Genomic DNA, 15131 nt, shown 5'->3' with positions numbered 1-15131 from the left:
TCTGTGTTTTATTTCCACAACAACCCTTTAACTTTGGACGGGGCAGGATGCGGCATACAAAGGGATTTGGGTTAATTGTGTGTGTGTGTGAAACAGGACACATTGTGATCTATTAATTGTGTATTAACTATTGTATTAGGCTGTGCCAATAAGAAATGGCTGTTGGTTTTCAATCCACACCCAATTATAACTAAGCCGATTCATTTGATCAACCAGCTACTTATGAGATTTGGGTTATATAAGTTAAACAGGCCAGTAGCTCTGTAGAAGTAGGATTGGAAAAAGATCTGTGGTCAGGGAAATGGAAAGATCCTGTGACATGATATCCACTTTAAAATGTTAACAAGGCAACCCTTAATCTTAACTCTATTGGGTTGGTTTCGTAGCGCAGAAAACTGGATTTTCCTGTCAAGACCATTCTTTGCGTCTACGTTAAGTTAATCTGTCCACGATCGATGGGTTTCAGATGACAGGCCAGGTATTGATAGTTGAAAATCAGCATGTTCTTTTCCGCTATTCACGGTAGTGGACGTTCTTTATTTGGAAAGCGGATGACTCAAAACACAGGTGAACAGCGCCCCTTATTGCAAAGAGAGGCTATTTGACCAAGAGTTTCAAATGACTGATGTATTGCTTTTAAACAGTTGACTATTAGCATCGGCTCAAAATGTACGTGTAACAAGCTGTCTGATACAACATTTGTCTATAGATAATGATACATAAAACATTACGTGAGATGTGTTGGGAATCCTTATACTATTGCCTAGCCCCGCCCTCCTGACGTAACCCGGAAGAGGGGGGAACGGACGGGGGTACCAAGATGGCATTTCTACGCTGTAGGCGAGACCCTTGTGGATTTATATGTCTCATATTAACTTATTTCAGCGTATTTTATGCGGATTATGTGGTCATTCAGTATGTCCTCATTCCTGCTTACTCGGGAAGGTACGTCTTCGGGAATGCTTCTTTTCGAGTTGCTGCTTAGCGTTGATATAGCTAACGTTAGCACAGCTAACAGTTTATATTGTATATTTGTATCTTACTAACGTAATAATTATAAACTGCTGTTGCCAGCGGTTTCGTTTCATGGTTTTATGATGTCTTGCGGGAATTATACTTTCAATACAGTCAGCGGCATTCGACTGGCATCCTTTGTGTAGGGTGCCGTCAATCGGATGGTCGATGAACAGGTGTCCTGACTCTCTGTGGTCACCTAAGTTCCAATGGCAGTTATCGTAGGGTTGTAAAACCCGATGTCCAGGTTACATTTCTAGTCTGGTCGTCAAACCATCGCTACTAAAGTGTCCCCTGCGTCCAGAATGCAAATTCACCGCCTCTCTCTAGTTTCCCAGGAAGTTTGCTGGTAATTAGAACGTGTTCTCAGTTGGCTCATCCGGGAATAATAAATAAAACATACAACCAGGAAATGTGTTTGGTATTTGGCAGGTACAGAGGAAATTGGCTGGCCAGATTGGTAGCCTTCTATTTACGTCGTTGTTTACTCTTGAGCAACAATGTGCTGGCAAGCCTTGAACACCTAAATCGTAGCCCGTCCTTGGCGAAGCAACCGGTCAGTCTGGATAAGCTTCTCATTTGACTACCACTGTCCGAAAAAATAAATGTGTTACTTGGCAAGCGGACGAGTTGTCTAGGTTACAATACTGTTATAATTCCGCCTGTGCCTGTAGTCTCCTCCCTTGACATTCTCCGTCTTCCTCCTCACGGCTTCCTCTTTCTCTTCCAACTTCTCTTTGCCCCTGATGCTTATCTCTCCCTGTCGGTCTCTCTTTGTCCCCGACCAGTATGTGGTGTACACTTCATGGGTCTGTATTCAATGTGATTCTCCTGTTGCTGCTGGCCTGCCACTCCAAAGCCGTCTTCTCTGACCCGGGTGAGTTCCCCTGCATGTCAGAAGGAGCGGGGGAGATAGAGGGAGAGAGTTGACAAAGAGAACTTTGTAGCACATCTCACCTGGAACTATTTTTGACAGTGTAGCGTGTTACTGTGTGTGTGTGTGTGTGTGTGTGTATGTGTGTGTGTCTTTCAGGCATGGTTCCGCTTCCAGAGACAGCAATAGACTTCTCTGATCTGAGGTCGCAGAATTCACGCATGAACGAGAGGGTGAGTTACAACCCCCCCCCCCCACACACACACACACACACACACACCGAGGTGGTGTGCCATTGCTCCGCTGTGATGTCGTGTGTCCCCGCAGGGCTGTGAAGGCTGGACTGTGTGTAGTCGTTGTGAGACGTATCGACCTCCCAGAGCGCACCACTGCAGAGTGTGTCAACGATGCATACGACGTATGGACCACCACTGTCCCTGGTAGGTACCAGGGGGCTCTCCTCATCCCTCCTCTACTCCTCTCTCTCTCTCCTCTCTCTCCTGTCTCTGTCACTGTCTCTGTCTTTGCCCTCCTCTCTCTCTCCTGTCTCTGGGTCTGTCTTTTCCCTCCTCTCTCCTCTCTCCTGTCTCTGGGTCTGTCTTTTCCCTCCTCTCTCCTCTCTCCTGTCTCTGGGTCTGTCTTTTCCCTCCTCTCTCCTGTCTCTGGGTCTGTCTTTTCCCTCCTCTCTCCTGTCTCTGGGTCTGTCTTTTCCCTCCTCTCTCCTGTCTCTGGGTCTGTCTTTTCCCTCCTCTCTCCTGTCACTGGGTCTGTCTTTTCCCTCCTCTCTCCTGTCTCTGGGTCTGTCTGTTCCCTCCTCTCTCCTGTCTCTGGGTCTGTCTGTTCTCTCCTCTCTCCTGTCTCTGGGTCTGTCTGTTCCCTCCTCTCTCTCTCCTGTCACTGGGTCTGTCTTTTCCCTCCTCTCTCTCTCCTGTCACTGGGTCTGTCTTTTCCCTCCTCTCTCCTCTCTCCTGTCTCTGGGTCTGTCTTTTCCCTCCTCTCTCCTCTCTCCTGTCTCTGGGTCTGTCTGTTCCCTCCTCTCTCCTGTCACTGGGTCTGTCTTTTCCCTCCTCTCTCTCTCCTGTCACTGGGTCTGTCTTTTCCCTCCTCTCTCCTCTCTCCTGTCTCTGGGTCTGTCTTTTCCCTCCTCTCTCCTGTCTCTGGGTCTGTCTTTTCCCTCCTCTCTCCTGTCTCTGGGTCTGTCTTTTCCCTCCTCTCTCCTGTCACTGGGTCTGTCTTTTCCCTCCTCTCTCCTGTCTCTGGGTCTGTCTGTTCCCTCCTCTCTCCTGTCTCTGGGTCTGTCTGTTCCCTCCTCTCTCCTGTCTCTGGGTCTGTCTGTTCCCTCCTCTCTCCTGTCTCTGGGTCTGTCTGTTCCCTCCTCTCTCCTGTCTCTGGGTCTGTCTGTTCCCTCCTCTCTCCTGTCTCTGGGTCTGTCTGTTCCCTCCTCTCTCCTGTCTCTGGGTCTGTCTGTTCCCTCCTCTCTCCTGTCTCTGGGTCTGTCTGTTCCCTCCTCTCTCCTGTCTCTGGGTCTGTCTGTTCCATCCTCTCTCTCTCCTGTCTCTGGGTCTGTCTGTTCCCTCCTCTCTCCTGTCTCTGGGTCTGTCTTTTCCCTCCTCTCTCCTGTCTCTGGGTCTGTCTGTTCCCTCCTCTCTCCTGTCTCTGGGTCTGTCTGTTCCCTCCTCTCTCCTGTCACTGGGTCTGTCTTTTCCCTCCTCTCTCCTGTCTCTGGGTCTGTCTGTTCCCTCCTCTCTCCTGTCACTGGGTCTGTCTGTTCCCTCCTCTCTCCTGTCTCTGTCTCTGGGTCTGTCTTTGCCCTCTGTCTCGTATCTGCTGTAATATCATGTGTGTGTGTTTTTCAGGATTAATAACTGTGTTGGAGAGCTGAACCAGAAATACTTTATTCAGTTCCTCTTCTATACAGGTTAGTTCACAGCTACAGCTAATACATCTACGACCGCTCTTCTACTACAACACTACTATTACACCTGTTCTACTACAACACTACAACTATTACTACTATACTACTACAGCTGTACTACTACACTTCTCCATCTGTTATACTACTATAGCTGTACTACCACTACACTACTACAGATGTACTACAACTACACTTCTACTACAGCTGTACTACCACTACACTACTACAGATGTACTACACTTCTACTACAGCTGTACTAAAACTACACTACTCTCCCCTCCCTCCAGGTATGGCCAGTCTGTACTCCATGGCCCTGGTGGTGTCGGCCTGGGTGTGGAGGATACGGAGCGAAAGAGAAGGAGAAGGAGAGAAAGAAGAGGAGTCTCCCAGCAAACACCTGATTGTGTGAGTGGAGGATGACAGAGTGAATATATGCATCAGGTGGTAGAGGATGATAAACAGACTACCTGACATTTAAACACCTGATTGTGTTAGTGGAGGATGACAGAGTGAATGTATGCATCAGGTGGTAGAGGATGATTAACCTGACATTTATTGTTCAGATGAATAATATGTCTTTTACTGTATATATTTTACACCCATCTCTGTTTCCCCTCTTTTCCTTTCTGTCTTTCTCTCCCCAATCAGAGCTCACTACATCATTCTGCTGGTGGAGTCGGTGCTGTTCGGTGTGTTTGTCATGGTTATTTTCTACGACCAGGTAGGGTCAAGTTTAGAGCCCCTGACAGAGACCAGTTCAATTGAGTTTTAGATCTGCTGTTGGACATCATGGACGCGCTTCGTCCTTTAAAAATCATTGGTAAACATTATTTACCCCCACTGCCCCCTCTGTCTCCACCCCCCTCTGTCTCCACCCCCCTCTGTCTCCACCCCCCTCTGTCTCCACCCCCTTCTGTCTCCACCTCCTCTCTCTCCATCCACGGTCTCTGTCTCAGTTGGTCTCCATAATAACGGATGAGACTCCCATAGAGCAGATGAGGAATCGCCTGATGAAGGACAGGTCGTTGACCGGCAGCACCTCCTCCCAGCCCCCAACTCACATCACGCACACCCGCAAGCCCAAGCTAGCCCTGCTCAGGGAGGTCTTCGGGAGGGGTACGTGCTCGCCCTTTCAGTCATTTTGCCCCTTTTGTTTTTCTGTGTCGACCTGTGAGGAACGTGGCTCTGCTGTGTACATGTTTAGTCAACCTCCTAAAGCAATAATATATTTTTTTTTTACATGTAATAACATGTTTTTATGAAATGTTAATAAAAATGTTTGTCTCAATCTTTCTCTCAATCTCTCCATCTCTTTACCTTGTCGTTCCTTCTTTCCCCTGACTCTCTTCTCCTCATCCCTTCCTCTCTCAGGTTCGGTGTTCTGTTGGCTGTTCCCTCTACATTCCAGCCCCCCCACAGTTGGTGGAATCAGCTACTCAGCTGTACCGGATTACAATGTCTAACTTTGCCACAACCTTCACACAACGTTAGGAAAACATTACCTTCCCTTCAACGTTATGGTTATGTTGTGGTTATATTAGGATTAAGGTCTCATAGGTTACGGTGACATTTTTGGTTGACCAACGTTCCCAAAACCTCCCCTCATCGTTACAGGATCATTTCTAAAATGTCTGAATAACGTTCCTTGTTGGAGTTATGGTACAGTCAACAGTATTTCTGGAAAACCCGGGTCTTTGGCGAATATTACTGTGATGTTGAGTTGAAGTTTTTATTACATACATTTTACTTGAAGGTTAGTGAAACATCATGAGTTGATTTTATGGTAATGTTGAAGTGAAGGTTACCATACGATGTTACAGTACAAAAATGCAGTATAACTTTACACCAACTTTCAGGTTGGAGTGTGTATTTATACAAAACCACTAAATATTCTAGTGATGTATTCTAATTTTTATTTTAAACACACTAACACATAATACACACAAACACATTACAATACACAGACACAATATTTGTATATCTTTGAAGGGATTCCTTTGGTTCCTAACTGTGATGAGAGAAGATCAAACTTAAAATTATTTATACGTACAGATAGATTAACCAGCCTTCGATCTCTACTCCAAGCTATGTGTGTTTAAACTTTTTACTACATTCTACACCTCAGGTTCAAATACAATTGCATACATTTCAATATTTGGAGTATTCAGTAGGAACATAGTTGGGCACATCAACGGTTTGGTAGTTTGGACACAACATTCTGCTGGTTCCAACCAAGCCCAATTAAAGTATTTAAAATGATTTCAGTTAGCATTTGAAATGATTTCAGTTTGTGTTTGAAATGATTTCAGTTAACATTTGAAATGATTTCAGTTAGTATTTGAACCCCAAGTGTGTATTTGAGCCCCTGGCAGACTTGGCCCACCGGCCTCAGAGCTAGTCGGCCAGGCCGCCGTGTGCTGACTGTACATACGCTGTAACTGCTGAGTTGACTCTGTACATACGGATGTATTTTATAATGTCTTCTATTCAAATGAAGGGAAACGAGGCACTAATCCCAAATGGCACCTTTAGCTAGAAAACTACTTTTGATGAGGGAACTCGGGCCGAGGGCACCAAGCGAGTGAGATTTAGGTTTTACCTTTCAGGTCGTAACACTTAAGACGACAAGGACAGGGAAGCCCTGATCCAGGATCAGCCTCGAACTGAGGTGATTTGTCACGCTGTGGTTGTAGATGTGTTTGTGGGGCCGGGGGCGTGGGTAGTGCATGATCTGGGGAACGGGTTGTGGGGCCGGGGGCGTGGGTAGTGCATGATCTGGGGAACGGGTTGTGGGGCCGGGGGCGTGGGTAGTGCATGATCTGGGGAACGGGTTGTGGGGCCGGGGGCGTGGGTAGTGCATGATCTGGGGAACGGGTTGGCATTTGGGATGCCCCCATGAAAACGGGACTGGTTGGCCTCTAGATTGTTTTGGTTGTTTTTTTTGGTAACAATTCGGTGTGCCAAATGACACCTTGTTCCCTCTGTATTCAGGGTTAAGGGTGACATTTGGGACAAAAAGTTTGAAACTTTTATTTGCTGACAGAGGAATGTATGTATGTATGTATGTATGTATGTGTTTGTACAAAGGAGAGATCATGTTTCATGATGTTTACATTTATTTATATGTTGATACTTTGTTGATTGATATTTATTGTGAATCCGTCCCGACTGGCGCTCGGTTCTGCGAATCACGGCCTGGTCCTTATGTACCTCACTTCCTGTGAAAGGATTAGTGTGCCTGTTTTGAACTACAGTACGGTGTGTTCTCAAAATGCTGCTGGCGTTACAGTGCCATGTGGAAGTAGAAGAAAAAACATGTCTCAATCTGGACTGGAATCTGATATTTTTTGTGTGTGGTATTTGGAATGAGATGGGGGTTTGTATTACTGTTGATATGTGTTACATTTTCCCTAAAGGGAAAGTATTTTATGGGGGGGGGGGGGGGGGGATTTTATCCTTGTTATTTGTTTTGCCGTTTGATTATGTGAGTGTCTGTCAATAACAACTGTACAATTTATGGTCACCAAAATTTTACAAAGAACATGTGACATTTTGTGTCTCTAAGAATGTTTTATGTTCTGGTTCACATTCATGCTGATGTTGGTTTTTGAAAAGGCTAGCGGTCAGTTGGCTCTCATTACTTTATGAGACTCCCTTTTAGAATTACCCAGAACACACCTGTTGACATCAATTAAGATTTTTTTGTCTCTCAAAATTGCCAGGATGTGTCTTGGATCATCCGTATATGAGTAAACTGTTACCAACCTTAACAATAACACAAATGAGGCTCATGTCTCCGTGTACATGTTTTATTATACATACATAAAAAAAAATTTTATCTTCACATTTTTCACTCATTACAACCCCCCCCCCCCCCCCCCCCCCCCCCACAAAAAAAAAACCCTCTAACATCTTATGGCACCAGATTAGAATTATTTAACTTAAAAAACGTTTACAATTGTCGTGAAAACAAATCAAAAGCCAAGAAGAAACACGTTTTAAAGCATGGAGAGGGGGCATAATATAAATAACATCATCCATGAGTTAGTTCGTAAGTATAGGGGGCATGTTAGAAGTTGTTCAATTGATCCTCCCAATACTAACACTACGAAAAATATTAAATGTGTCCCCTCAATATCAAACTCATTCTTATGTACATGAAAATCTGAATTGACTGCAACGGTGCATTACCTCGACTGGAAGTTTTGGGGATTCCACCGAGTGGATGTAGTTCCCATGACGTTCGTGTTGACAGGCGGTACTCAACCCCGGCCCAACTTGCGGCAGTCGGAGAAGCACCTGTACTTCGGTCGTTGACGTCCGTTAACAGTCGGCAGCTTTCGGCGTCACTCGAAAGCGCGCTGTTATTCGTCATGTGACAGTGTTGTTGTTTCCCCCCTCCTTTTCCGGAATCCTGTGATCATGTGAACACTAACAAGCCAGGCTACTACCAGCTCGCTCCACACCGCAACCGGTCTCATACGCATACTACCCATTTTGGGCAGTCGACAACCCGCTAGTACAGCCGGGGACGGGCCGCACTATGGCGGACGAAGAGTGGAGCCCATTGCTTTCGGACAAACATGACCTGACGAACGGAAATTCGTATGGCTTTCCCCCGCAACCACAGAGTAAGTACTGTAGTAATTACGAAAGTAGCTTGCTAAGGCCACCCATCTACGACATCAACCTAATTAGTAAACCTATTTATTGACTTCTAAGCTATTTGATGTTGATGATGAGCTTGCACGTTTTATTTTGTTACTTGGCATGGCAAGAGTGCTCAGCCATCCCCCATAACAAATGCTTTCACTTCCTTCTTTTTAATTCTAGACATGGTTTCTGAAGCGTAAGCAGTCAACTCAGCCAGTAATGTGTAGTCTCTACTTTCTCCCAGTCGCCCTCTCACTAATCCCCTGTTATTTTTTCTCTCTAAATGGTCCCTCTCATTTAACTCCTCCCACATTCCCTTGTCCTGCCTCTCTTGGCGCTCCTTCTCCATCCACTTAACCCCCATCTCCTCCTCATGTTCCTCACCCTCCTGTTTCTCCTCTCACCTTGGCCATGCTCGCTTTGCTCCAGGTTTCCCCCCATACACCATTCCCTCTGCTCCCCCTCCCGTCCTGCTGGGTGAAGCCCCACCTCCCTACTCCTCCCTGGACAGCCCTGACAGTGGCTCCTCCCCCATCATCAGCTGTAGGTAGGTAGCCCTCACCCTAGATGGACTTTGGGTCCAAAAACAAGCTGCCGGTTTGAATCCCAGGTACTGAAAAAAATAAAGGGGTAATAGGGTTTAAACTCATACTGTGATGTAATACCACAGGGTGTGTCAGAGTGCCACCAGTGTGCTGTAACATACCGAATATTATGTTGTAACGTTTAATAATGTTTTGTAGGGTGTGTCAGAGTGCCATCAGCGTGGAGGGAAAGACGCACCAACATGTAGTCAAGTGTGGCGTCTGCAATGAGGCTACGGTGAGAACACGCGCTAGCTCAGGCCCGCGCTAGCTCAGGCACGCGCTGTGAGGATACCTGAGATACTCATCTAGACTCCTCCCTCCCGCCTTTCTAGCCAATCAAAAATGCTCCAGCGGGGAAGAAGTATGTCCGCTGTCCCTGTAACTGTCTCCTCATCTGCAAAGTCTCCTCCCAGAGAATTGCCTGCCCTCGACCTTACTGGTGAGAGACTGATGGAGAGGGAAGGACAGGGTCAGACTTTGGGGGTGGGGGGTAGAGACTGAAGGGGGAGTCAGTCCCTCTGAAGATTTCTGTATTTTTGTCAGCAAAACTCAAATCCTTAGTGGACAGGCTGCTGTGTCCGTTTGTGGTATTACAACAACAATGCAAACTGTGGCTCTGTTTTCTCTCCTTCTATTGGTAAACTAGTTTTCATACATGCTGTGGGAAAAGATTCAGAAACATGTCTATCTATAACCAATAGGATGTGACCTAGTCAGCCTGTAACCAATAGGATGTGACCAAGTCTGTCTGTAACCAATAGGATGTGACCAAGTCTGTCTGTAACTGATAGGTGACCCAATCTCTCTATAACCAGTAGGTGTTGGTGTCTGTTTAATGAGTTTGTGGGGTGGTTAGTGTATAACATGAAAGGTGTGTGTGTGTGTGTGTGTGTTCCAGTAAGCGAATCATCATCCTAGGCTCTGTGCATGCAGCAGGTTCTGGGTCCAGTAGTCCAGAACCTCAACACCCTGCTGGAGTCCGAGTGATCTGCGGACACTGCAGCAAGGCTTTCCTGGTGTGTTTTTTGTTTTACAGATTTAATTGGGACCAGAGGTCCTCGCAAGGATAGTAAAACATGACAAACCAATTGCCAGTCAACACAAGAACAAGGTCATTGTCCGGTTTAGGGCTTAGGTCTAGAGTCAGTATTACAGTTAAGGTTAATGTTTGATATTACAGTTTGAGGTTAGTGAATTGGGGTTATTTTTAGGTCTAGGCATTATGGATTAAGTGTAGGACGAGTTTAAGGGTTTGGGATTAAGGATTTGTTTTTCTGGTCCGTGCAAGGAAATACAGGGGTGTGTTTGTAGGGTGTCGTTTATACTGATGGTAATGTGTGTGTAGGGTGTCGTTTATACTGATGGTAATGTGTGTGTAGGGTGTCGTTTATACTGATGGTAATGTGTGTGTAGGGTGTCGTTTATACTGATGGTAATGTGTGTGTAGGGTGTCGTTTATACTGATGGTAATGTGTGTGTAGGGTGTCGTTTATACTGATGGTAATGTGTGTGTAGGGTGTCGTTTATACTGATGGTAATGTGTGTGTAGGGTGTCGTTTATACTGATGGTAATGTGTGTGTAGGGTGTCGTTTATACTGATGGTAATGTGTGTGTAGGGTGTCGTTTATACTGATGGTAATGTGTGTGTAGGGTGTCGTTTATACTGATGGTAATGTGTGTGTAGGGTGTCGTTTATACTGATGGTAATGTGTGTGTAGGGTGTCGTTTATACTGATGGTAATGTGTGTGTAGGGTGTCGTTTATACTGATGGTAATGTGTGTGTAGGGTGTCGTTTATACTGATGGTAATGTGTGTGTAGGGTGTCGTTTATACTGATGGTAATGTGTGTGTAGGGTGTCATCTATACTGATGGTAATGTGTGTGTAGGGTGTCATTTATACTGATGGTAATGTGTGTGTAGGGTGTCATCTATACTGATGGTAATGTGTGTGTAGGGTGTCATTTATACTGATGGTAATGTGTGTGTAGGGTGTCATTTATACTGATGGTAATGTGTGTGTAGGGTGTCGTTTATACTGATGGTAATGTGTGTGTTTGTTTTCAGTGGACAGAGTTTTCTGACAGAACGTTAGCCAGATGTCCACACTGCAGGAAAGTGTAAGTATAACCCAAAATTTTACCTGTTAAATTAACTGTCTAGAGAAAATCCCACTATTCCAAGCTTATATTATATGACTCATCATATAGTGCAAAGCATTCTTTTGAGAATATACATTTTAAAAATCCCATTGTGAAGTAGTATATTAGTCTTAACAGAACGTTTCCAAACATGCCACAGAATCTGAGGTTATATCTCTGAGGAGAAACTTCTGTCAATTTTTTTAAATTAGATTTCACAGACGTTCTTACGTTTACCGTTATAATTGTTGGATCGTTTTTTGTACAAAGTGTGTGCCGAAGATGACTTGATACGCTTACTACAATGTGGATGACACCCTAAGAAATTTTGTTGGATATTTTGTTTGGGATTTACAGGCTCTGTTACACCTCTAACATCTGTTACACCACTTACCTCCCGTGTGTCTCTGTTACACCACTTACCTCCCGTGTGTCTCTGTTACACCACTTACCTCCCGTGTGTCTCTGTTACACCCACCACTTACCTCCCGTGTGTCTCTGTTACACCCACCACTTACCTCCCGTGTGTCTCTGTTACACCCACCACTTACCTCCCATGTGTCTCTGTTACACCCACCACTTACCTCCCGTGTGTCTCTGTTACACCCACCACTTACCTCCCGTGTGTCTCTGTTACACCCACCACTTACCTCCCGTGTGTCTCTGTTGCAGCTCATCCATTGGCCGACGATACCCGAGGAGGAAGGGCTTGTTATGTTTCCTGTTGTTTGCAGTTTTGTCTGCTGCCACGGCAGGGCTGCTGGTGGGTTTTTTTGAACAGCAGTTCAGCCTAGAAGACATTTATATGTACCTGTATAACAAGGTTATAGTGAACCACCCTGAGGCAAGGTGGAATTTCATCACCAGTGTTTTCATATCCATCCTCTTGTTTGAAAGGTAGCTATGTTAAATAAAATCACGTCAGATGAGTGAACGTTTGTTGTTTTTTGGGAGGTTAGGTTTAGGTATAAAAGTTAGGTTATTAAATGGAAGGTTTGGGTTAGTCTAGGGAATAGGGAACAATGAGTTCTGGGTCAAGTTTAGGTCTGAATCTCAAATTTCATACCTGCATACTGTATAGTATACCAGAAGATTAGTATGTCTCAGCCAGAGGCGTCGCTAGGATCACAATACGGAACATTTCGATGTAGCGGCCTACATGTCTACATTCTCATAATGCACGATCAGAATTATGAATGAATAGATCAGGGGCTATTTTTTATTTTATTTAATTCTTTTGGGGTCAATTTGAGATCCGGGGCTTTTCATAAAAGATCTGGAGCTACAGCCCCGGACGCCCAGGCCTAACAACGCCACTGGTCTCAACCCACAGTACAGTGAAAATAGTATGCCAGAAGTTCCTGGATGGTCCACTATTTCTGGGGGATTTTGCAAGTACGCATCCGTGCATGCTTTTTGGGGTAATATAGACCACTTGTGCTGTAAAAGAGGGAGGGGTTTCAACAATTCTCTCATCTTTTCACCTGACGAAAAAGTCAGTTATCGTCACCTATATTGATAGTTATTTAATCAATGTCGTTCACAAATGAAAGAAAAATGAATGTTGGTGTGCCATGAAGTCAAATAGCTTTGTCAGTGTAGTTCATCTTCAGCCTCGCTAGCAATTGCTCAATTCTTATGACTGTTCCAAGTAGTAAGTTAGATACTAGTAAGCCCATTACTGGCTAATAAGCTGTTAAAATGGCATAGACAAAAACCATACAGTTCATAGATGCTATTTGTGGTACAAGTAAACTTAATAAGAAACGTTAGTCAGTTTAACACAGTGCCTAATGGTGTTTAGCTAAATATTCAAACTTGGCGTGATGTTAATGCGAGTAGTGTGTAGTATTATTTAGTGTGTAGTATTATGTAGTGTGTAGTGTGTAGTATTATTTAGTGTGTAGTATTATGCAATTTGAGATTCAGCGTATGTCTCAGGTCCTCACAAGAATAGAAAATGTCTGTGTGTATTATTTTAACCCCTGTGCCTGTCTCTGACTGACTCTCTTTTCTGCCTCTTTAATTCTCTCTCTCTCTGCCTCTCTCTAATTCTCTGTCTCTCCGTCCCTCTGTCTCTCTTCCTTTCCCTCCAGGTGGGAACATGGAAGCCGGCTCAGCTGCGCAGAGAGATCTATGCTGCCTGGGTCATCCTGATTCTTCTGTCTCTTCTGAGCATGTGCAGAATGATCTACTGGGGTTGCCTGAAGATCAGTCAGCCTCTACCACACGTCACATGAAGAAAGGAGGGAGAAAAGTGTGTGAGAGAGAAGGAAGGAACATCGCTTTTATATTAACATGACCAAGTGAACTGCCTAGACTCTCTGTCTGGAATAACTAATCCTTCTTAGTGCCTGTGTCCAAAATGACATTCTGTTCAAACAATCAGCAGTCATTCCCTATGCAGCCCTTCGATACCAGCAGTCATTCCCTATGCAGCCCTTTGATACCAGCAGTCATTCCCTATGCAGCCCTTTAATACCAGCAGTCATTCCCTATGCAGCCCTTTGATACCAGCAGGTGTTTTTTTGTAGGTGTATGATGTCTGTAGGCCAGAACAGTGGTTCCCAACTCCGGTCCTCGAGTACCCCCAACAGCACACATTTTTGTTGTAGCCCTGGACAAGCACACCCAATACTGTTGGGGGTACTTGAGGACCGTAGTTGGGAATCACTGGGCCAGAACATGATTATACCAGTTACATACATTATTGTTGAATTAAAACTGATCACATCTCATCACCAATATGGCCTAAAAAGGAGATTGTCTTAGCTATAATTCTTTACATGATCACTTCTTATTAGATTTTCTTGGAGGGGAATACATAGGAACATATGTAATGTACTAATTCCCCCTACTTTATGCACAACAGAACACACAGAACCTGGAAAACCCTTTACCCACCATCACACCAAGGAAGTGCTCAATCACTTCCTAATCAATTACTTTGCTGATCGTTCCAAAACCATTTAATATGTTGATGACTTTTAAACAGGGATTTCCATTGTGACTGGGGTGAACAATGAAACACACACATGCTGCAGTGATTGGCTTTATTAATGTGATTTATTTTCTGTTTTCTGTCGCCCCCCTGTGGCTTATGGCTGTAATAACCGGGTTCCTTGGTCTCTAATGAAGTCGTTTCAACATTGACCAATGTTGAAACGACCAATGTAGTGCACTAGTTTAAACAGAGGCCGGTGGGCTCTAGTGCACTAGTTTAAACAGAGGCCGATGGGCTCTAGTGCACTAGTTTAAACAGAGGCCGGTGGGCTCTAGTGCACTAGTTTAAACAGAGGCCGGTGGGCTCTAGTGCACTAGTTTAATAAGAGGCCGGTGGGCTCTAGTGCACTAGTTTAAACAGAGGCCGATGGGCTGTAGTGCACTAGTTTAAACAGAGGTCGGTGGGCTCTAGTGCACTATTTTAAACAGACCGATGGGATCTAATGCACTATTTCAAACAGAGACCGATGTGTTAGGAGCGATTTGGGACATTTAACTGTAATTGTTGTACTACAGTCTAATGAGAAGCTCTGGTCCAGGGCTTCACATGTCTTCCGCTGACAATATACAGCTGAATAATAAGTTGTGTTGTAAAATATTCAGAGTAATTTTGTGTTTTGTACATTGTGAAATTTAAATACTTGTAACAAACTTCTGTGTGTGGTTGTATACACACTGCCTCTGGCCACATTCACACCCTACTGACAAAACATCACAGTCAGATTTAATTATTTATGGTTTTGTTGCTTCATTGAAAAAAACTACATTGAGAACATAATAGGATCATGTTTGTTTACAGTGATGGAATTATATTTAGTACTTAATGGGATCCTGTTGGTTACAGTGATGGAATTACATTTGGATTGTAATGGGATCCTGTTGTTTACAGGGATGGGATTACATTTAGAACATAATGGGATCCTGTTGTTTACAGGGATGGGATT

General features: G+C 44.6%; 2 protein-coding genes across 3 annotated transcripts; both read left to right on the top strand.

The window, feature by feature from the left end:
• The first annotated feature begins 780 nt into the window (after positions 1–780).
• zgc:77880 (zf-DHHC domain-containing protein) lies at positions 781–7596 on the top strand. Of its 2 annotated transcripts, none has more exons than XM_010904621.5 (9): positions 781–945; positions 1803–1891; positions 2048–2121; positions 2216–2328; positions 3745–3806; positions 4091–4208; positions 4452–4524; positions 4760–4919; positions 5175–7596. In XM_010904621.5, exons 1-9 carry the CDS (start codon positions 821–823, stop codon positions 5264–5266), a joined length of 906 nt encoding a protein of 301 aa, XP_010902923.2. In that variant the 5' UTR covers positions 781–820; the 3' UTR covers positions 5267–7596. The 2 variants fall into 2 exon arrangements, with proteins under 2 accessions (XP_010902923.2, XP_019898882.2); XM_020043323.3 differs by having other exon boundaries at positions 848–1570.
• A 529-nt stretch (positions 7597–8125) lies between these two features.
• pip4p1b (phosphatidylinositol-4,5-bisphosphate 4-phosphatase 1b) lies at positions 8126–14785 on the top strand. The gene is made up of 8 exons (XM_010904625.5): positions 8126–8434; positions 8886–9003; positions 9200–9278; positions 9376–9482; positions 9942–10059; positions 11111–11163; positions 11857–11947; positions 13281–14785. Exons 1-8 carry the CDS (start codon positions 8347–8349, stop codon positions 13422–13424), a joined length of 798 nt encoding a protein of 265 aa, XP_010902927.1. The 5' UTR covers positions 8126–8346; the 3' UTR covers positions 13425–14785.
• The last annotated feature ends 346 nt before the right edge of the window (positions 14786–15131 follow it).

This window comes from Esox lucius, chromosome 24 (assembly GCF_011004845.1).
Source record: "Esox lucius isolate fEsoLuc1 chromosome 24, fEsoLuc1.pri, whole genome shotgun sequence".
Lineage (NCBI taxonomy): Eukaryota > Metazoa > Chordata > Actinopteri > Esociformes > Esocidae > Esox > Esox lucius.
The sequence above is the reverse complement of the archived record's forward strand: the minus strand, read 5'-3'. Positions and strand labels throughout refer to the sequence as shown.